Source organism: Nicotiana tomentosiformis, chromosome 9, assembly GCF_000390325.3.
Source record: "Nicotiana tomentosiformis chromosome 9, ASM39032v3, whole genome shotgun sequence".
In the NCBI taxonomy this organism is placed as follows: domain Eukaryota; kingdom Viridiplantae; phylum Streptophyta; class Magnoliopsida; order Solanales; family Solanaceae; genus Nicotiana; species Nicotiana tomentosiformis.
This window is the reverse complement of record NC_090820.1, coordinates 46696903-46720183: the sequence shown is the minus strand read 5'-3', so window position 1 is coordinate 46720183 and position 23281 is coordinate 46696903. Positions and strand designations below refer to the sequence as shown.

The window sequence follows — 23281 nt, the reverse complement described above, 5'->3', positions numbered from 1 at the left end:
CCAAAATGTTTCTTACCACATTGGTTATAATTCTGCATTTGGGTCCCATCCTATTAGAATATCCATTGTATCGTGAGCTTTGTCCTCGAGAATTCTGATCCTTACCGGAATAAGTAGTCTGATCACGATGCTGGCCCTAGAACTATAATGGTTCACTAGTCAACGAATAAGATGGATGACGAGGAATTGGAGGTCTAAATTCACCTTGAGACTCTCCCATATCACCTTTGGACCGAGTTCTCTTATGTTGGCCTCGATCATGCTCTCGGGCGGCTAACTGATGCTTCTAACGATCCTCCAAGTTTTGCACATAGGCTTGAATATGAGCAATATCCATAAATGGATTCAGAGAAGCAGCGGTACATTCATTAATCAATTGTGTTCCCAGGCCACCCACAAATCGATGTACTCTATCACTCTTCTCAGTGACCACCGAACGGGCAAAATTAGCCAAAGAGTTAAATTGCATATTTTACTCTCGGACACTCATATTGTCCGGTTCCAAACGTAAGAATCTATCTTTGCCTGGCTCGGCGGAGCTCAACAGGCAAATAGTGCTGCAGAAATGCCTCAAAAAACTCCCTCTATCTTGTCGGTGGGGCAAAAGGTCCCCTAGGTTGTTCCCAAGTTTCATACCAGGTCACAAAAATATTCCACAATCTATAAGAAGCAAGCTCTACAGACTCAGTATCAGTGTCATGCATAACTCGTAAAGTCCGCTACATCTGATCTAGAAAATTATGTAGATCTTTGTTGGGATTTGTTCCTGTGAATATTGGGGGTCTAGGTTAACAAAGTCTCAAACCCTTGCACTAAGTACTCTATCTGAAGTACCAGGGATTTGACGTTGGGCATACGAGGCTACTATTCGACTCAACAACTACACAACACATCTCAAGTCTAAATCCTGGTTAGGAACAACCGGTGGAGGAATCAGGGGTACGTTAGTTTCTCTATACTATTCTGAGGGTAGTGGTGTTGTCCTCGAAACTTAAGTATCATCCTCATCATGAGGTTCATGTTGATCCATGTGGGCAGGTGGCACCCGACTGGTACACCCTACCTCTTTATCTAATCTCTAAACAATCGCCTGATGTCTCGTAGTAGACATTGCTATGAACATAAACAATATGAGGATTAGAAGTGAACATGTACGACTCTACTATAAAGCACGATCTAGGTCAGAGAGAAAGGTATCCTTCCTAAATATCTTGCATGCTCCTATTTATAAGTATGGTGCACTTCATACACATAATCAAGACTTTACTAGAAATGGCTTGCAGACTCCCTAAGACAAACCTATTTTGATACCAAGTTTGTCACACCCCAACTTTGAGAGGTGCGACTGGTATACGTTGCTCGAAGGCACGTGCGAACCAACGTCCATAATTAAACCCTTCAACATGAAATCTGGGTCAACTAGGACTCCAAGTGTAATACCAAAATTTAAAATTCTCACAATTGACAATAGAAGAAACTTTCAACATTTTATATATACACGACTATTGCTAATAGATTCCTAACCAACATTTACATACACACCGGACCCTAGTCACCAAGCCTCTAAGAGTACCATAATATACAACTTGGTCGAGACAGGGCCCCTACCATACCCAAAATAATAGATACATGTACTCCAGTACCTATCGACTTTTGTTCAGCTACTCCAGAGAAGTGGAGTGAAACAACCGACAACTGAAACGAGCACCCTATGAGGAGGGATATCTCTGAATCTATCTGTACCTGTGGGAATGAACACAACGCACAAAATAAATGGGGGTCAGTACGAAATAAATATTGTGTATTTAAAGCTAATAATGTATGTAAACCAAAAGCATGACATAAGAGGTATGAGTACACAATTTCAACCTGAACACCGAAGACAATCCACCGGGGTCGTGCACTACAGTAACCATGAATCATGAATTTATGCAAGTTTTGCATAACTCAAGCCATTCATTGGGGCTATATTTTAAATATTTAATATAATATAATATCATTCAGCCACTCTTTGGGGCATATCACCTAGTGTCGTACCCGGACTCGGAGAGGACTCAGTAAAGTCTTATGTCTTCATCACATTGTACCCATCCTCAAAAGGTCTCGGTTGTACCTGGCCTCTACAGGGCTCAGCGTACCCAGCCTTAGAAGGACTCAGTAATACTTTATATCACATCATTTCGTACTCGGACTCATAGAGGACTCGATAATATTTCATATCACATCGATCTGTACCCGATCGACTATAGCTCGACCCAGTAAAGTAATTAAGATATATATATATATATATATATATATATATATATATATATATATATACATAAAGAGAGAGAGAGAGAGAGAGAGAGAGGGGGGAGAGGTGCAATGCAAAATTAATTTCAAGAGATATCAAGAATTAACCTCAAAATGATTTACATTTTTCCGACCTCAAAATACTATCTGGAAACTTCTCAATCATGAAAGAAAATTCCACCAGTAAGGAACGTATAAGAATATATACAATGTCATCAAGAAAGGATTAGAATAGTTCAGGCTTACAACATAAGGATTGTTTAGAAAGAAACACTTACATCAAGGCATGCCAAGAAAGAAGGCTACCTTACATACCTTTTTGAAAAACTAACTACGCTTCTTGAGTTCTTACACTTCTATGGTGGTTATCTTCACTTTCAAGGAATCTCCAAAATGAGTATGAATAGGAGATTGAGGATACAGTGAGGATCACGAGATCCTTTACGTTAAATTCTACTAGGTTCGCCTTTTATTAAGCCTTGAATCTTTTAAGATTTCTTAAATGGAACTTGAGAGAGTTTTTGGGAAAAACTAAAGCTAGTAATATTTTGTAGAATGTAAGAAAAGAAAGTTTTACTACATTTTATATCAAATCTAGGAATGTCACCGCCCCATTCGCTAAATGGGTTGCCACGCACCAGACACTGCATCCAATAGGCGCAATCTGGTAAAATGTAAACACCTTTTTGTCCCACTAATATGTCGCCAGCCGATTGGCTGCGCTAGAAGTCAAACTTATCATCTTTCAACTTTATGGGTGAATAAGAAGTGTGGGGTATAACATTCATAGTTTGTCTAGATCATCTACTGCTATAGAGATCTGAAGTTTCCTTGTGTTGGCTGGGTCTTATCACCATTTTGTGGATCTATAGCAGCCTCGTTTACTAGATTGACGCAAAAGGGTACCCCATTCAGGTGGTCTGACAAGTGTGAGGAGAGATTTCAGAAGCTCAAGACTGCCTTCACTACAGCTCTAGTTCTGGTTTTGCCTTTGGGATCAGGTTCTTATACAGTTTATTATGATGTTTCACGTATTAGCATTGGGTACATATTAATGCATAAGGGGAGAATGATTGATTATGCTTTGCGTCAGTTGAAGAACCATGGAGTTCGTAGTCATTATTCACACACTCAAGATTTGGCAGCACTATCTTTATGGTGTATCTTGCATGGGGTTCACGAATCATATGAGTCTCCAACACTTATTCAAGAAAAATGATCATAACTTGAGGCAACAGAGGTGGTTAGAACTACTAAAGGACTATTATATCAACATTATTTATCATCCGGTAAAGGCCAATGTAGAAGCCGACGCTTTGAGTAAGAAGGTTGAGAGTATGGGTAGTCTTGCTTTCATTCCAACTGAGGAGTCTTGCTTTGGCCAATAGGTTCTTGAGGTTGGATATTTCAGAGCCTAGTAGGGATCTTGCTTTTGTTGTATCACGGTCGTCCTTATTTGAGAGCATCAATATGATCCCTAATTACTCAGTGATGCTAATGAGGTTACTATTGGTGATAATGGGGTATTCGAGTTTCAGGGCCGGATTTGTGGGCCTAATGTGGATGGATTGCATGAGCTGATTATTGTGGAAGACCATAGTTCGTAGTATTCCATTCATCTATGTGCTGCAAATATGTATCGTGATTTGGAGCAGCACTATTGGTGGTGAAGGATGAAGAAGGATATTGTTGAGTATGTTGCTCGGTGTTTGAACGTTCAGCAGGTGAAGTACGAGCATCAGAGACCGGGTGGTTTGCTTTAGAGTCTAGATATTCTGGAGTGGATGTGGGAGCGTATCACCATGTATTTTGTAGATGGACTCCCATGAACCTCGAGGAGATTTGATGTTGTGTGGATCATTATGGATAGACTGACAAAGTCTGCACACTTCACTCCAGTCATGACTACCTACTCTCTAGAGCAGCTGGCTCGAATTTATCTTCTGAGATTATTCATCTTTATGGTGTGCCTATGTCTATTATCTCAAAAAAAGGCACAGAGTTTATATTGCATTTTTGAAGAACAGTGCAGCGTGAGTTGGGCATACAGGTCGAGCTGAGTACATCATTTCATCCTTAGACGGACGGGCAATGCGAACGCACTATTTAGATCCTGGAGGACATGTTACGAGCCTGTGTCATCGATTTTGGGGGTCAGTGGGATCGATTTTTTCCATTAGCAGAGTTTGCCTACAATAAGAGTATCCAGATGGCTCTGTATGAGGCCTTATATGGGAGGCGATGCCGTTCTCTGGTAGGTTGGTTTAAGTCTGGGGAGGCTAGGTTGTTAGGCACTGATTTAGTTCGTGATGATTTGGAGAATGTGAAGTTGATTTACGAGCGGCTTAATAGAGCATAGTATAATTAGAAGAATTATGATGATACGAAGGCTCGTAATGTGGAATATATGGTGGGTGAGAAGGTTCTACTCATATTTTTACGCTTGAAGGGTGTGATGAAATTCGGGAAGAAGGGAAAGTTGAGCCCATGCTATATTGGTCCTTTTGAGGTACTAGAGAGAGTTGGAGAGGTGGCCTATAAACTTTCCTTGCCACCTAATTTATTAGGATTTCACCCAGTATTTCATGTTTCCATACTCCGGAAGTATTATGGGTATCTGTCACATGTATTAAACTTCAGTACGGTAATGTTGGACGAGGATTTGACTTATGATGTGGGATTGGTGGCCATTTTGGACCGGCAGGTTCAAAAGTTGAGGTCGAAAAATATAGCATCGGTGAAGGTTCATTAGAGACGCCAGTCGGTCAAGGAGGCTACTTGGAAGACCGAGCAACTAATGCGGAGCATATATCCTCACCTTTTTGAGACCCCATGTATGCTTCTAGACTCATTCTAGGACGAATGTTTGTTTAAGAAAGGGAGAATGTAATGACCCGGACTGTCATTTTGAGTATTTTAGCCTTGTTTCCTCTATTTGATGGTTTACAATATTTGTTTTTGTAGTTATGTAACTTACGGGGGTGGTTGGTTTGTCTTCGTTGATATTTTGAATTGAATTGAAATACTTAGTCTCAAGGTTGGATGCTTAAAATGTAAGAGTTGGCTGGAGTTTGACTTTCATGTATACAATCCCATAATGGTGTTTTGATGGGTCCAATAGATTTTTATTGTGATTTTGAACTTAGGCGTATATCCGGATTTAGATTTGGAGTTCCGTAGGTTGATTTGGTTCTATTTGGCGACAATTGGAAAGTTGAAGGCTTGGAAAGTTCATAGATTGGACCGGGAGTTAACTTTGATAATATCGGATTCGGATTGTGGTTCCGGGAGTTAGAATAGGTTTGTTGTTTCATTTGGACTTGTATGAAAACTTCAAGGTCATTCCGAGTTGATTTGATATTGTTCGGCATGAGTTTTAGGAAGTAGGAAGTTCATTAGTCCCTTAGGCTTGCATTGAGGTGCGATTTGTGATTTTGATATTGTTTCGTATGATTTGAGGCCTCGAGTATGTCCGCATTGTATTTTAAGACTTGTTGGTGTGATTAGATGGGATCCCTGGGGTCTCGGGTGTGTTTTGGATGGATTTTGGATCATGTTGGATTGTGTTGGCATTTTTTATCTTGAGTTCTGGTATTTTTGCATCTGCGGAAATGTGGTCGCAAATGCGGCTTTGGATGTGAAAATGTGGGATTAAGACTGGCAAGGGAAATTCCGCAGATGCAGAGGTTTTCCACAAAGGCGGATGCGCTTCTACGATGGTTGGTCCACAGAAGGTGTACGAGGCAGATGCGAAGGTGGACCTTAGATCCGGTTGGTCGGCTTTTTAGGTGAATTCACAGATACGGCATTTTCACCGCAAAAGCGGAATCGCTGGGCAGGATATATCATGTGAGGGTTTTGATTATTCCTCATTATTTGAGTTGTGAATCTCGGCTATAGGCAATTTTTAGGACTTTTCACTATAATTGAAGAGGTAAGTACACTTTACTTGATATTGATGTTAGATATTTATTACCCATGGATTATTACACCTAGTTTATATGAATTAAAGGTGGAATTTGGGGGTTTTTTACTATGGTTTTTTAGAGTGAAAATTGATCATTTGACGGTCGATTTGAGGTTGGATTTGGATGAAACACACATATGTAGACTCATATTGGAATGGTTGTTCGGGATTTGTGAGTTTTGACAGATTTCGGGGTACGAGCCCAGGGTTGACTTTTGAGTTGACTTTGGATAATTGATTCAAGATCATTGTGCTATCGATTGGGATTATTTCCTATAGCTTTTATTGATGATATTAAGTCATTTTGACGAGATTCGAGTCACTCGGAGATCAATTTAGCGTGGGAAGGGCTTTTTGAAGTATTGATTCACGCACTTTGAGGTAAGTAACATGCCTAAACTTGGTTTGAAGGTAATTTTCTCCATTGGCTATTTTATTTGAGATATGTTGGGGGTGACACATGTGCTTGGTGATGGGAGTATGTGTGTGCACCGAGGTTATTCATGGATCGAGCAGACCTTAGGTTAATATGTGCCTTGATTGCTATCATGTCTTATTATATCTGTGTTTTCTCTACTTGTATGAGTACTTGAGCTATGATTCATGATAGAAATCATGTCTAGGCTATGTACTTATTTGTTTGAGACAAGATAGGGCTAACTTGTTATTTTGAGCTATTTGCCTTAATTGTAGACATAATCTCTGTTATGATGCTATATTCGTGTATGATATCTCTGTCTCAGTGCATTCTTATTATAATTTCTCACATGTTGTGTATGCCTCATATGTGTAATACTTTTGAACTACGTACTGTGAAATGTGGTTAATTGATACTTGAGCGGTATTTATTCTGAGGTGGCGCGTAGGCCAGGCCCCATATTGGGCTAAGTGGTACTGACTAGGGAGCAAAGAATGCACCAGGCCCCATGGTTGGGCTACGTGATATTAATTGTTGGCTTATATCCGATCAGCACTTGCGCAAGCCCTTCCGGAGTCTGGTATTCACATTGAGCGCAGGCAAATAGTCATATGTATGTGATTGAGTGAGGAACTTATCTCAGGAGAATCAAAAATTGAGATTCATATGATTAATAACTACAATTAACTAAGAGTCTAAAGCTATTGACTAATTACAATAAAAACAAGAAATCAACAAAGAAAGTTATTAGTGGGAGAATATAGGGTGTTGGTAGGATAGGTGCAAGATAATTGTTTGGATCTAACTCTAGATAATTCACTTTTAATGTTCAAGTGAGTCACTCGAATTCACTCAATTATTAGTTCAAACGTTCAGCAAAAACTCCTCTCTCGATTAAGTTTTAACCTCACGAGATGAACCAATTTAAACATGTGAAGTTATGTAAGAATGCGTAGTGGACTGGTCTTTAGGAGAACCTCTCTCAATTATCCTCCTAACTAGGTTTAATGAATGATTCAACTAGCCTCTTCCGATTACTAAGAAGAAGAATGAACTCGGCCAACAATATAATGCAAAGATATCACAAGTTATGCCTCTCTCGATTACATGCACAAGTAAATATAGATGCAATAGTTAAATCATCCAAAATGCTTCAATACATAAAACTAGAGTTATATTCCACACACAATCATCAATACACCATATCCATCAGAACCTAAAGGGAACTGCTCCATATATATGAAGAAATTCATCACAAATAAAATTAAAGTATAGGAAAACATAAATTCAATCCAAACTCAGGTCTTGAATGAGGAAGGAATGATGAAATCCTTGTGCTCGTGTTCTTCCAACTCCTCCTTAGCCTTCTTAGGTCGAATATGTGTCTAAAGTCCAGAAAATAATATTTTTCCATGTATTTATACCAAGTAGGGTCGGGCTTAAATGAAACCTCCCTTTCCTAGCAAAAATAGGAAAACTACTTTATAAACATTGCATAGGCACGCCACATGGGGTGACACGCCATGCGGGGCATTAGTGGTAAAATACAAAGAGTTGGTTCCAGCAGGCAGCAAGAATTTTGCACAGCCACGGTGCGCCTTACGCCGCACTAGTGCATTTTTCTTAGAGTACGGATTTTTACTTACGTTTTGACGTCCAGACTTGGTCCTCGACCCCCGAACACGATCCCGGCTTAATCCCTTGGGATTTTACTCAGACTTCAAAGCTCAAAATCACTCATATTCATTTTGTAACATCTACATAGCTCGGAATCACTCCTACAAGACATAAAGCATACAATAAATGCAAAACACTATCAATTAAAGCTCAAAACGAATAAAGTGCAGTAAATTGAAGTGCAATATGCGACTAAAATACGAGATTATAGCCTACCATCAACACCCCACACTTTAACCATTTCTCGTCGTTGAGCAATCAAATTACACTTCACATAGACGCGACCTTTTTCAACAACTCTAATAATTCATCATACCAAAAATATTTAAAACATATTAAGTACAATACCATAACATCCTAGCATGATTTGACTCAAAATCACCACGCATTATTTATAACCCGTTCACTTACTCTAGCACTGAGGTCAACAACATTACCTTTCCTTCATGAATCAAGTTCCCTCATACAACAATAGAGACTAGTTCCACACACAATAAAATTTAAGAACAATCAGGAACTCAAGATAAAAAGAATTCACTCACTCTCAGAAACAAGATTCATATGCCACAAACGACGTACCATAAGCTTGCCCGTAGTGTAATACTCTACTAATTAAGCTCATTCAGTCAATGATCAAGTAGGACTTTAATTGGTTGTAATGTAGGCTACGGGACGGGTAGGATATATTTAGATATAAGAGTGACTACACCTCCCTAAGCAGTTTAATACATACATTTCACTATTCAAAACCCCACACTTATGTCAAACCAAAATTCCACCTTTACATCAATATACATTAACTCCCTACTTCTTTAAGTACAATTACATCAAGAGTTACCACTATCAAGGAATATTTTTCGCAATCATACAATTATTTTTTTTCTTTCTTTTTCAATTCAAGTTGCTTTTACGTTTTCAAACTAGTGCACCTTTCTCCTTATTTCATTAGTTCCACTCAAAAGCTAAACTAACCACCCCACACTTCAATTTTTACAAAGTTCATAACAAATTCATGTGCTCATGAGAGGTACAAGGTTCAAATAGATGGTCAATTCAACCAAATGGGTAGGTCTTTTAATGTGGTTGCCAAAGAAACAGGATTACAGGCTCAACAGGGTTAACTAAGATACATAACAATTAGGTGGTTAAAAGCATATAACTGGCTCAACAAAGAAATGCCTATATCACTTGCAAGACTGAACAAAACTACTATTTATCTTTGCAAACACACATGGCAAGTTCTAAACATCAAATACAATACACATAATAATACAAAACCTCACACACACATGGCATATAACTCACTCAGGATCGGACTCATCAGGGCACTCTAGTCAAAGCAGTTAAACAGAATTAAGATCATACACTTTAAGATACTTATACAAGAATCACAAACTGAGCCTAAGCATCACAACTAAAGCACTCACTATTCTCAGGGCATAATAAAGTCAAGAGATATTGCCATCAATTCAAATCATAGCACAAGGATTCCTACTCCTAAAAAATAAAACTGCAGCACAAAGAAAAACCAAGGGTGAATTGTTATACTACCTAACAAAAGAAAATCTTTTTATCTTTTTATTTCGACTTTAATCCCTCAAGAAACCCGTCGAATGATATCCATCATCGAAAAAATCAAAAATTTCAAAATGTTTTCAATTTTTATGTTTTTTTAAATTTCGAACTACTACAAATAACAAAACTAACACACATATATACAATATACAATTATCCCCCCACCTCACACTTTAAGTTGTGGCATGTCCCCATGATACCCAATTAAAAACCATAAGGTAAAGGAAATTTCTCTAAATATCTAGTCGGGGTCTAAGTCGAAGTCGGGCTCCATTCCTCGTGCCCAAACTAATGCACACATCCATGCAGATAGCTTCTTCTCAGCCTTTTTGGAGTACACCCCACACTTATCTTTCTCACTCACTGCAGCATTTTCCTTTGAGCCCTTCACTTTCCATTCAACACTTGCAGCTGGTTTTTCCTTTTGTGTCCCCTTTTCTACATTTATATCAAAAGTCACCGTCTCCTCGCCCACTCTAAGAATGATTTTTCTCTCGTGTATATCTAGTATAGCTCTACCCGTCGCTAAGAATGGTCTTCCTAGGATGAGGGGGGCCTTCTTGTTCCCCTCCATATTCACCACTATAAAATCTACAGGAAATACGAATTTATCCACTCGAACAAACAAATCTACCACTATCCCTTCGGGTATTAAGGTCGTTATGTCTAACAGTTGCAATGATATTGGCACCAACCTTATCTATCTAATTTCCTTCTCCAGTTTCCTGTAAATAGATATAGGCATTAATTTAATTAAGGCACCAGAATTACATAAAGACTTCTAAAAATTTATAGTCCCTAATGAGCAAGGTATAGTAAAACTCCCTAGATCTTCACACTTTTGTGGGAGTTTATTTTACAATTTAACACTGCAATGCTCTGTAAGCTTGACCATTGAGGCCTCCTCTATTTTCCTCTTCTTTGTCAAGATCTCCTTTATAAATTTGGCATAAGCAGGCATTTGTGAGAGCACTTCTGTAAATGGTAAGTTTACATGGACTTGTTTTAGCACATCCAGAAATCTCTCAAACTGCTTGTCCATCTTTTCTCTGTATATCTTTTGAGGGAAAGGTAAAGCAGGCATATGCTCGCTCTTCTCAGGTTCCTCCCTTCTCGATTTTTCTTCCTTCTTCTTTTTCTCAGTTTTTATTAGGCCTTTCTTCTTCTTGTCAGCATCACTTTTCAGATGCTCCCCACTTTCTTTTGCAATTATCACATCTTTTTGGATTGGGGTAGGATCCTTCAACACTTTCCCACTTCTCAAGGTCACAACATTCACTATTTCTTTGGGATTTCTCTCAGTATTAGCGGGGAGAGTTCCTGGAATCATCTTAGATAATAAAGTGGCTAGCTGCCCAACCTATCTTTCCAAGTTTCAAAAACCAGTACCTATATCTTTGATAGTTGCTCCATGTTCCCATATAGTTGCGCTATGAGTTTCAAGCCTCTCATCAGTGTTTAGAATGAAGGCCTTCATGAGATCTTCTATGTCAGCCTGAATGGGCTGTTAAGGCTGAAATTGCTGCCTCTGCTGATTTTAGAATGTTGGCACTCCTTTTCCATGTGGCTCTAGAGTTATTTTGTTTCCATGCATCCGCGGTACCCCCAGATGAACTCCATAAAAAAACGGGGTGCCTTTGGCCCATTGCATTAAAATTGTAGTTTCCCACAGCATTCACTTCCTCAGTTGAGGCTTGACACTCATGAGTAGGGTGTCCTCTTCCAGATATATCACAAGTTGTGTGAGGCTCACTCTGTATTGACGCTAAGGTCAACTTCCTTATCTCTTTGTCCATAGCATCAAGTTGTACCTGCACAGATGTGTTAGCATCAACCTGGCGAACACCAGTTGATCTTCTTCTTTCCGCACTCTCAGAGGGCCATTGATTTGCATCTTTAGATAACTCATCAAGAATTGTAACTATCTCCTCTGGAGTCTTCTTCATCAACAAGCCACCAGCTGCATTGCTCAATGTTCTACGTAAGGCCAGTGTCAATCCATCCCAAAAGTCCTAGAGTTGCATCCAGAGTTCAATTCCGCTATGTTAACACTTTTTAACAATCTCCTTAAACCTCTCCCATGCTTCAAAAATGGTTTCATTCTCTTTATGGCAGAAGTTATGGATTTCTCTTCTAAACTTTCCTGTCTTAGATGAGGAGAAATATTTATCAAGGAATTTTTTGTTCATCTCCTCCCAAGTTCTAATTGATTTCGTAAGTAAGCTTTGAAGCCACTGCTTTGCATTATCTTTAAGAGAAAATGGGAATGCCATTAGACACACTGCATCTTGTGACACACCATTGTATTGAAAGGTGTTCATAATCTCCTCGAAGCCCATTATATGTGTGTTTAGATCTTCGTTTGGCTTCCCTCTGAAGACAGAGCAATTCTGAAGGGTTTGAAGCAACCCTTGCTTTAACTCGAAACTGTTTGCTGCAATTGGAGGTGGTATAACACTTGATAAACCTTGATTTTAGACCGGTCTAGCATAATCGCCAAGTGGTCCCCTAAGCATGGGAGCTATATTTCCGAATTGTTCTGCACCCAAAGGTTGATTCTGAGCAATAATATGACCTCTCTCTTCTTCGTAGATAATATATGCATCTCTAATAGCTGCTTCTTCAGCATCCCATGCAGCTTGTTCTTGTCGTTGGGTTGCTTCTCTTGTAGCCAAATCCACATTAACCTCACCATTTCCAACCATATCTTCTTTGGTTAAGGATTGCCCAACCTTTTCTAACATCTCGATGAGATTTCTTTCCTTTCTCAGTTGTCGTAGTTGTTTTTAAATTTCTGGCTCGTATTGTAGCACTTCCTTCGCAGAAGCTCGAGTCATGCACCAATCTAACATATAACCTGGGCACAGTCAAAGAACACCAAACATAAAAAAAAATAAAAGAAAAAGAAAAATTCCTAAATTAGTACTACAAATTATTTACTATTGATTGCCAATCCTTGGAAACGGCACCAAAATTTGACGAGCTCGAAACACACACTTAAATTATGCTCGCTAGTCAAAGATAGTATAGTATAATATCGTATCCACGGGATTAGAGTTAAACAGTATTTTTGTAGTTTCTAGCTTGATTGCTATTCAGGAGAATCAACAATTGAGATTTATATGATTAATAACTACAATTAACTAAGAGTCTAAAGCCATTGACTAATGACAATCGAAACAAGGAATAAGCAAAGAAAGATATCAGTGGAAGAATATAGGGTTTTGATAGGATAGGTGCAAGATAATTATTTGGGATATAACTCTAGATAATTCACTTATAATGTTCAAGTGAGTCTCTCGAATTCACTCAATTATTAGTTCAAATGGTCAGCAAAAACTCCTCTCTCGATTAAGTCTTAACCTCACGAAATGAACCAATTTAAGCACGTGAAGATATGCAAGAATGCGTAGTGGATTGGTCTTTCGGAGAACCTCTCTTGGTCATCCTCCTAACTAGGTTTAATCAATGATTCAACTAACCTCTTTCGATTACTAAGAAGAATTAATGAACTCAACCAATAATATAATGCAAATATATCACAAGTTATGCCTCTCTCGATTACATGAACAAATAAACATAGATACAACAGTTAAATTATTCAAAACGTTTCAATACATAAAATTAGAGTTATTATCCACAAATAATCATCAATACACGATATCCATCAGACCCTAAAGGAAACTACTCCATAGATATGGAGTAATTCATCACAAATAAAATTAAAGTATAGGAAAACATAAATTCAATCCAAACTCGAGTCTTGAGTGAGGAAGGAATGATGAAATCATTGTGCTCGTGTTCTTCCAACTCCTCCTTAGCCTGCTTAGGTTGAATATATGTCTAAAATCCATAAAATAATATTTTTTCCATATTTTTATACCAAGTAAGGTCGGGCCTAGACGAAACCTCCCTTTCCTAGCCGAAATAGAAAAATTACTCTGTAAATATTGCACATGCGATCCACATAGGGCTACGCGCCATGCAGAGCATTAGTGGGGAAATCCATAGGGTTGGTTCTGACAAGTAACAGGAATTTTGCACAGCCGCGGCGTGCCGCACTAGTGTATTTTTCTCAGAGTACGGATTTTTACTTGCGTTTTAACGTCCAGACTTGGTCCTCGACCCTCGAGTATGATCTCGGCTTAATACCTTGGGATTTTACTCAGACTTCAAAGCTCCAAATCACTCAAATTTATTTTATAACATCTACATAGCTCGGAATCACTCCTACAAGGCATAAAATACACAATAAGTGCAAAACACAATCAATTAAAGCTCAAAACGAATAAAGTGCGGTAAATTGGAGTGCAATAAGCGACGAAAATACGAGATTATAGTCTACCATCGGCATGATTACTCATCATACAGGTACAGTTTGTGATTCTCCCTTTATATTTGATGGTACTAGATTTCCTTATTTAGTATTTTGGACTAAAAATCATTGTTAGCTTTATAACATCATACCTAGAAAACTCTGTGAAAGAATTCATACCTTTATAGCTATTCTTGAAAAGCATGCATATTTTTCTGCTATTATGCAAAGGTTAAAATTAATATTATTTGAGTTACTTCTCTTTACCATTATTATTCTATATTGTTTTATTGGTTATTGGCGATGGATGTTGGGCAATTGCCATGCTTGTCACTGCTTTCAACTTGAGGTTACGCTTGTTACCTATTGAGTACATGGAGTCGGATGCACTCATAATATACTCTGCATTTTATGTACAGATCCAGATACTTCTGAGAGAGGTGATTGTTAGCTGGAGGCACCTGTACCAGATCATTGGATTTCGTGGTAGCTGCTGCTTTGCTTTTGTTATCGTTGTTCTGTCATTCAGCCAGTTTTGTATTTGATGATTAAACTTTTTATTTAAATTTTATAGTGCTCGTTGACACCAGATCATAGGATGGTTGCAGTTGCATTATTGCTGATATTTCAGATATTTTATTATCATTCCAATGTTGAGGTTATTAAGTTCTATTATTAAGATTATCGTTATTGTTTAAATTGTTGGCTTGCCTAGCAAGCGGTGTTAGGCGTTGTCATGGCTCCGATGGAAATTTGGATCGTGACAATAAGTAAAACAAAAGAAAAAAGGAGGACGAACTACAATTTACCAAGTGCTCATGGCGGTTTCCGTTTGCCCCTTGGCTCACCCCTCGAAAGAAGATCATTCAATATGTATGAAATAGTAAGTTTTGCATGATAGTTTCATGAGAACAATGAATAAATTAATCTTTTTAGCGCATCATAACTTAGATGAATGACGAATCTTCTATGACCTTGTATATGTTTTATTAATTTCATTGACTTAATTATACCACATATGTCTACAAACGTGTATATTATTTTTGGAGTTAGGCCATCAGCTGGTGTCTATCTTGCCAAAGTCTTGGTAACACATTAGTGTAGCCGACTCGCCGTATAAATTTCACGGCATGCGTACGTTTATTTCTAATACAAATAGAATAAATTAATTTCCCACTTGATTAGTCTCATTGACACGTTATTGATGATAACATGCGTTACACTATTTCCAAATCTTACCTCATGAACTCTTACTAGTTAACCAATTTAATCCCTGCAATTTGTCACTTTCAGAACTAAATCCTCATTTTTAAAGCTTGTAAGACAAATGAATAATTAATTAGTCACTTAAAACAGACACTATAAATCCCCCACTGCATGCCTATGACAGTCCCTCACAAAACTAAGGCACACACAAGCCAGCTTCTTCCTTTGGAGATTCAACTAATTCTTCCTTAGGAGGAATATTGTGGGTGCTAAAAAGGTAATACAATTCTCTCCAAAAATTGTAATCGTCCCAGAAAACACCAAAAATGGCTTCAAAAGGAACTGTAATTTGCATGGCTTTAGCTCTAATTGTGACCATGACTTCAGTAGAAGTCATGGCACAATCCGATTGCACAAGTACACTTATTACTATGGCTTCATGCCTTAACTTTGTCACCGGAAGTGCGGAGACGCCGTCGGCCGCCTGCTGCTCTGCCCTCTCTGGGGTGCTACAGTCTAAGCCACGGTGCCTTTGTCTCATTGTCAATGGTGGTGGTTCCTCGTTGGGGGTCCAAATTAATCAAACTCAGGCACTTGCATTGCCTGCTGCATGCAAGCTGGAGACTCCTCCTGTTAGTAAATGTAACGGTAAGGACTCATCTAATTAAATTGCTGTTACAATATCTAAATTTAATTCCATATAACCATACTTTGTTGGACATGAACGTACGCGATATTGTTTCATCTCAAGAAGTTGAAATGTTTTCGAAATGAATTTGACTTATATACACGGTATAAATATTTTTTATGTTATCAATATAATTTAACCTGTTGTAGTAAATTGTTTACTTTGCAATATAATATTTTTCTAGTTACTAAATTAACTTACTACGGGCAGTTATCAGTAGTTACATTTTTAGGTAGCTGGAAAGTGTAAAATTTCTTTATCACTACTAGTTTGTAGACGTTAAACTCAACACATGCAATAAAATAATAAGTACTCCCTCCGTTCCAAACTTGTTTGACTGGGCACGGAGTTTAAGAAAAAATGAAGACTTTTGAAATTTGTGGCCCTAAACAAGTCAAAAAGGGGCCAGAGTATTTGTGTGGTTATAAAAACTTCTTATTAAGGGTAGAATTGTAAGTTTAAGCAAAATTGTTTCCAAATTTAGAAATTGATCATTCTTTTTGGAACGGACCAAAAAGGAAATAGGTTCACATAAACTGGAACGGAGAGAGTATGTCTCTTTGGATGTTATTACACTTATATATCATATAGTGCTTAATTTGTTACAACAAGCTTTCACAAGCTGCTAACAAACAGGCTACGGAACATATGTATTACCAAAATGAGAAAAAAAAAAAAAAAAAAGACATAAGAAGGACAAGCAAACAATTACAAGTTCTTTTATGGTTGTATTTTAAGTGTTCATAATTTTCCAATATGATGTTTAAATACTGCTATTAATATTTCTTAGCTGGTAATGGACCGGTAATGTCTCCAGAGGGTGCACCTACAGAAGGAACTCCAGATTCGTCAACTGGTATAGCGGTGTCAGGTAACTCATGAACACTCACACAATGTATAAATTGTAATTTTGTTATACGATTTCGTAAAACTCTACAATTTCCGAAACATGCATGACAACATGTTCGTGATTATAGATATTTTCTGAAAACCAGATACAAGTATAGGATTTGGTGTAATCAATATGCAGATCTAGTAATCACGAAGTACTTTGAGCTATATCATGATGGTATAAGTTCGTTTGGACTAAAACACTTAATTAATTAGCAAATATTTGAACAATCAATCTACATAGCTCAATCCCAAATTAGTTAGACTCAACTGTATGAATCATCTGTATATTCTCAATTCATCGTAGTTAGTTAGACTTCTTTTACATTGTTTATTAATCTACTTTAATTCTCTCATATATTTGGACTGGCTATACTTTGCACATTGGGGGAGTTATTAGCAATATTTGAACTAAACCTAAAGGTCAAAGATGAGAAAGATCAATTATAGTAATTCATTAATTATAGTACTAAATATTATGCGTCTAAATTTTAAATCTTGTCAATTTATAACATCATTTTTCGTTGATTGATTGAGTAGGTTCAAAGGCAACAGGAAGCAGCAATACCTCTGATGGAAGTCCTGTGAAGGCTCTATCAGTTCAAGTTGTTGTCAGCATCCTTCTTTTCATGGCTTCCTACGTTTCCATGATTTGAAGTTTCTTGAGTTTCATCTGGGTGTTTTGGAGTATCTTAATTAGTACGTACTTAATAAAATAGCATTATGATGCTACATGTTTTGACGTTGTGTGTGGAGTCGAGTGATTTATTAGCATTTGTCTTAAGTTTGTGTGTGTCTGTTCCTTTTCCAATTTGTATCTCCATTGTACCAGTGATTGAACTCAAGAAGTTTATTTATAATTGTAGTTCTATATGGAGAAAATTGTTTCAGGTTTTTGCCAGTTTTTTAAGCAAAGAATTTTATGCCTCATGTATGCATGCATGAATGAAGCACAATCGTGAAGAACTTTCTCCACTAATTAATTTGATAATGAAATATTTATTTACCATATTGATTCGTACACTGTGGAATTTATTAGAAGAAAATTTTTATCATAGAGCAATTTCAAAGACTCAGAATGATCTAAATTGAAACAATTTAACAAAAATTGTTATAGAAACAAAGTTCACGCTGTAAGTGGAGATCATGATCGACCTTCTGACCTGATTTATTTCCCGGCCTCTGCTACTCTTACTAGCTTTTCCTGGGTTTTTTTAATGAATTTTTATATGTTAAAGCTAAATAATGCACCTTATTTATTATAAATAAATACTCTTTAAACTAATTATAATGCATAGCTACATTGGGTTTTATAGCAAATACCTTCTTTAATGAATTTCTAACCCTAAAGTAACTTTTTCCTCTCTTCCTCCTTTCATATCCGTACTATAGCCTAGCGCCTCCCCCATCTCCCTTAAACTCTCTATCTCTCTGGTGTTACAATTTCGCCGGAGAACCACCGCCGGCCTAACCTGCGGGAACACTGCCATCCGACCTCCTTTTTATTTTCTTCTCTCCTTTGTACTCTCACTTCTCTCATCCTCTATGAAAATTCCTCAATTTAATACCTCAAATTCCTCAATCCAGATCGGCCTCGTCATTACCTCCACCACCGCAGTCATTTCTGGCTAGAATCCATGGCCAACCGACCAGATTTATCAGATCCGGGTATATTTTCTCATATTTGAGTGTATTTCTCAGATTTGAGTATATTTTATTTCTTGTAGCTGAATTAAATACAATGAAATACACATTATGGCCAGATTTTTATTTGTGTGACTGAATTTTGGTAGATACAATGTGATAGTGTATTCCCAAATCTGGTCGGATTTTTGTTCGTCTCCATTATTAGTTTTAATACAATGTATATACTAATTTGTTTGACTAGAAAATGTCATCTCTGGCGAACTTTCTTCTCTTCTTTGCTATTGAGTCACTTACTATAACGACCCGACCGGTCGTTTTGAGCATTTGCACTTCGCTCGGTAGTTTGAGGGCATGAGTGGTTCTGTATGATGTATTATGACTTGTGGGAATCATCGTCTTTGGTTTTCAGGTTATTCGGAATCGATTTGGAAGAATGAATTTTATTGTTGAAACTTTAACTTGGAAGAGATGGACAAGTTTGACTTTTGTGAATTTGACCCCGGAACAGGGTTTTGATGGTTCCATTAGATCTGGATGGTAATTTTCGGATTTGCATTTGGATATTTCTAGAACGATTCGACTCTAATTGGCGAAAGTGGAAAATTTGAAGGTTCGGAAAGTTCACAAGTTTGACCAGGAGCTGACTTTGATGGTATCGGATTCGGATTGTGGTTCCGGAAATTGGAATAGCTTCGTTATGTCATTTGGGACTTGTGTGCAAAATCTGAGTTCATTCCAAGTTGATTTGATATGTTTTGGCGCGAGTTTTGGAAGTTGAAAGTTCAAAGCTCATTAATTTTGATTTGAGATATGATTCGTCCTTTCGATGTTGTTATGCGTGATTTGAGGCCTCAAGTAGGTTCGCATTATGTTATTGGACTAGTTGGTATATTCGAACGGTGTCCCGAGTGGCTCGGAAGAGTTTCAGACGAGGTTCAGCTCGTTTGGTGTGATCGCACCTGCGGCTGGTTTTGTGCAGGTGCGATGGTCGCAGAAGCGACAAAAGAGTCGCAGAAACGAGGTGAGAGCTCGATTAGGAAGATTGCAGAATCGGAGATTAGGGCGCAAGTGTGATGGACTGGAGCGCAGGAGTGTATGGTCGCTCGCACCTGCGATGTCGCAGAAGCGAATATTTTGTCCGCAGGTGCGAGGGTTGAGTTTTTAGCTGGTTCTGCAAAAGTGGATGTACTGTCGCAGAGGAGACGCAGCAGAAGTTGCTAATTTGTTTGCAAAAGCGAAGATGCCTCGGCAGAAGCTATATATCGAGGGCTTGGCTATTTTGTTCACATTTTGAGTTGGGGAGCTCGGATTTGAGCGATTTTGGAGGTAAATTTCATCACAAGGATTGGAGTAAGTGTTCTATAATCAGTTTTGATTATATTTCGTGAATCTATCATCGTTTTTAGTAATTTCATTATGAATTTTAAAGAGAAAATTGGGGGGGGTGGGGATTTTAGTCTAAAGTTTCATAGAGTGAATTTTTGAGTTTTATACATCGATTTAGAGTCAGATTTGAGTGAAACTAGTATGGTTGGACTTGTAACTGAATGGGTTGTGAGATTTTATATGTTTTGTCGGGTTTCGAGGTGCGTGCCCGAGTTTGAATTGTTGGTTGACTTTGGGCTTTTGAATAAAGATTCGACCTTTATCATTTGAAATTGTTTCCTTAGGCTTTATTGATGCATTTGAGTTGATTTTGACTAGTTTCGAGCCGTTCGAAGTCGGTACGCGCGGAATGGTATTTTTGGAGCATCGTTTGGCTTACTCGGTATTGGATTCGGCTTGTTCGAGATAAGTAACACTTCTAAACTTGGTGGTGAGGGCATGAAACCCTGAATTACGTTCTATGTGATTGATGTTGAGGTGACGCGCATGCTAGGTGACGGGCGTGTGGGCGTGCACCGCAGAAATTGTGATTTAGTCGATTCCCTGGAACTTCGTAGCTATTTTATCTGAACATTTTTGTTGTACTCTATGTGTTAGAGTACTTGAGTTGTGATTCATGCTAGAAATTATGTTTAGGCTATATGTTAGTACTATTGGGACCCACAGTGGTCGTTCTTTGCTGTTGAGATATCGGTTTCATTACAATTGTGTTCTCAGTCAGATTCATCATTACATGCCATATCTCAGTATCTGTTATCGTATATTGTCACATCTTGTATCATTGATTAGGGCTGCTTAGCATGAGTGTTGTGAGCTCGAGAGACTAGAGAGCTTGGTGACTGTATTGGGGGCCTGAGTGTCATGCTATGAGTGATATCTATATATATGTGGATCGGGTTGCATGCCGCAACAAGCCTTATGGCTATATATATGTGGATAGGGTTGCACACCGCAATAAACCTTATGACTATATATATGTGGATCAGGTTGCATGCCGCAGCAAGCCTTATGGTTATATATACGTGGATGGGGTTGCAAGCCGCAACAAGCCTTATGGCAATATATGTGTGGATCGGGTTGCACGCCGCAACAAGCCTTATGGATATATATATGTGGATCGGGTTGCACGCAGCAATAGGCAATATGGCTATGTGTGGATCGAGCTGCACGCCGCAGCAGGTATCATACAGTACAGAGTAACTGAGTGTGGTAAGTATCGAGCATGGTGAGTGAGAATATGAGACAGAGAGATTGAGTACCCTGAGAGTGTGAATACATGAGTTCATCAGTGAGATGCATTATATTTGACATGCGTACTTGAGATACAGACTTAGAGATGCATTACCTCACGCTACCCATTTTTGGTGACATTCATGATATCACTTACATATTGACATGTAGGCATAGAGATGTACTTTCCTCATGCTATCTGAAAAATGAAACCTCTTATTTATTGTTAAAATGTTTTTCTTTTGGGAAAAATCACGGTTTTCAAACTTACTCATATATTTTTAGGGTTTTCTGTGAAAGATTTGGGATTTACTGTTAAACTTGAAAAGTATACCTATTTTCCGTAGCTGTGAACGAGCTAAGTCATTTCCTGTACCATATTTATTATATTTTTATGAATTGTTGCTGGTTATTGGAGTTGGACTCTGACCCTTATTGCAGATCGTCACTACTTTCAACCTAAGATTAGGTTTGTTACTTATTGAGTACATAGGGTCGGTTGTACTCATACTACACTTCTTCACCTTGCGTGCAAATGTTGGATGAAGATGTTGCTGCGTACGGCGGGAATTGGATTGAAGATGTACCTGCGTTCCAGTTATAGCTATCACTTTCCCTTGGTAGCTTAGATTCAAATTCTGTTCATTTATATTTCAAACAGATGTTGTACTTATTTCAATTCAATTTTTTTTTTTAAAAACAAAATCTAAATCTTAGAAGCTCATGATTTGTACTACCAGTCCTTGAGAAATTATTTGTATAAAAGTAGTTGTATTATCTTTTCTTCTCTTAATAAATCTCCTTAAATTGGATAGTTGGTTATTGGCTTACCTAGCGGGTTGGGTTAGGTGCCATCACGACTAATTGAATTTTGGGTCATGACAAGTTGGTATTAGAGCTCTAGGTTCATAGGTTCTACAAGTCATGAGCGAGTGTCTAGTAGAGTCTTAGGAATCGGTATGATGACGTCCATACATATCTTCGAGAGGTTACATGGCATTTAGGATAAATTTCCCATCTTTCTTTCTTTATTGTGCGGCATTGATTCAGCTTGAAGCGTAACTCTTTGAATTCCTTCCACGCATTTGTATGCGCATGTGAGCGCTCGGTATCAACTATACATCGACGGCTTGTGATTCCATAGATGAGGTGCGAGATGTCATTTCTGTGTGCTGATCATGGGCCAGTCTGGAGGACTTGAGGACGGGTTTTGACTGTAGCTTGAGCACGGGGATTTCTGTTGTGTGAGCACGTGCTTTTGGACTTATAAGTCTGATAGTGTCCCTATTAATGGAATTGATGGCTCGAGGAGTGGCTGGATGGCTATATGATGAGTATGATGTGATTGTGGGATGTGTTCAGACGGATTGAATGTGATGAGAAGAGTTTGCTTGAGATATAAAATGGACTATTGGGTGCTTGAATTCTGTCTTGATGTGATATACATTCTCGAGTTATGAGTGTATTGAAGGATCTTTTCATGTTTTTTAATTGTGGAACGAAGTAGATTTTCATGTCTTGTTGATGGGTTCAGACTCAGAAAGATTAAGTGATGGCGTAGTAGTTGTGGCTGTGAAAGGGTATAGAGAAATGTCAGTTTGAGGCTAAGTAGGTGGGTTATAACCTGCGGGGTAATCTACGGATGTGTGATCCTTATGAGGTTGTGTGGAGTCTTTCTTTTCTACCAATGGGTTATAGTTGTGCGATTTGAGTTTAGATCGGTTATAATAGTTAACCTAACAATCACGAGGATGAATGCGAGATTTGTAGATGATTTGAGGTATTAGATGGTTTGTGTTACATGAGCTTATGAAGGATTGAGTTAAATTTCGGTGCGGGATTATGGTAGTAATAGAGCATGGGCATTGTGAGTTATCGAGTGTTTTGTCTATGGCTTCGAGCCAAGTGGGGGAGTTTACTATTGACGATTTAATTGCATGGTTATGTGTTGTGTTGGTTTCGGTTTGAGGTATACTATGAATCAGTTAT

At 38.2% G+C, this 23281-nt stretch overlaps 2 protein-coding genes and 1 pseudogene across 3 annotated transcripts; 2 read left to right on the top strand and 1 right to left on the bottom strand.

Annotated features, from left to right (window-relative positions):
- Positions 1-11419: 11419 nt before the first annotated feature.
- On the bottom strand, positions 11420-12673 carry LOC138898721 (uncharacterized). Its single transcript, XM_070184815.1, has 3 exons — positions 12475-12673; positions 11990-12363; positions 11420-11740 (listed from the first exon to the last, which is right to left on the bottom strand). The coding sequence occupies exons 1-3, from the start codon at positions 12671-12673 to the stop codon at positions 11420-11422; spliced, it is 894 nt and encodes a 297-aa protein (XP_070040916.1).
- Positions 11972-12070, top strand: LOC117276260 (small nucleolar RNA R71; annotated as a pseudogene).
- A 2955-nt stretch (positions 12674-15628) lies between the features above and the next one.
- LOC104094142 (non-specific lipid transfer protein GPI-anchored 5-like) lies at positions 15629-17930 on the top strand. Of its 2 annotated transcripts, none has more exons than XM_009600013.4 (3): positions 15629-16098; positions 16956-17009; positions 17570-17930. In XM_009600013.4, exons 1-3 carry the CDS (start codon positions 15777-15779, stop codon positions 17683-17685), a joined length of 492 nt encoding a protein of 163 aa, XP_009598308.1. In that variant the 5' UTR covers positions 15629-15776; the 3' UTR covers positions 17686-17930. The 2 variants fall into 2 exon arrangements, with proteins under 2 accessions (XP_009598308.1, XP_009598307.1); XM_009600012.3 differs by having other exon boundaries at positions 16929-17009.
- Positions 17931-23281: the final 5351 nt, after the last annotated feature.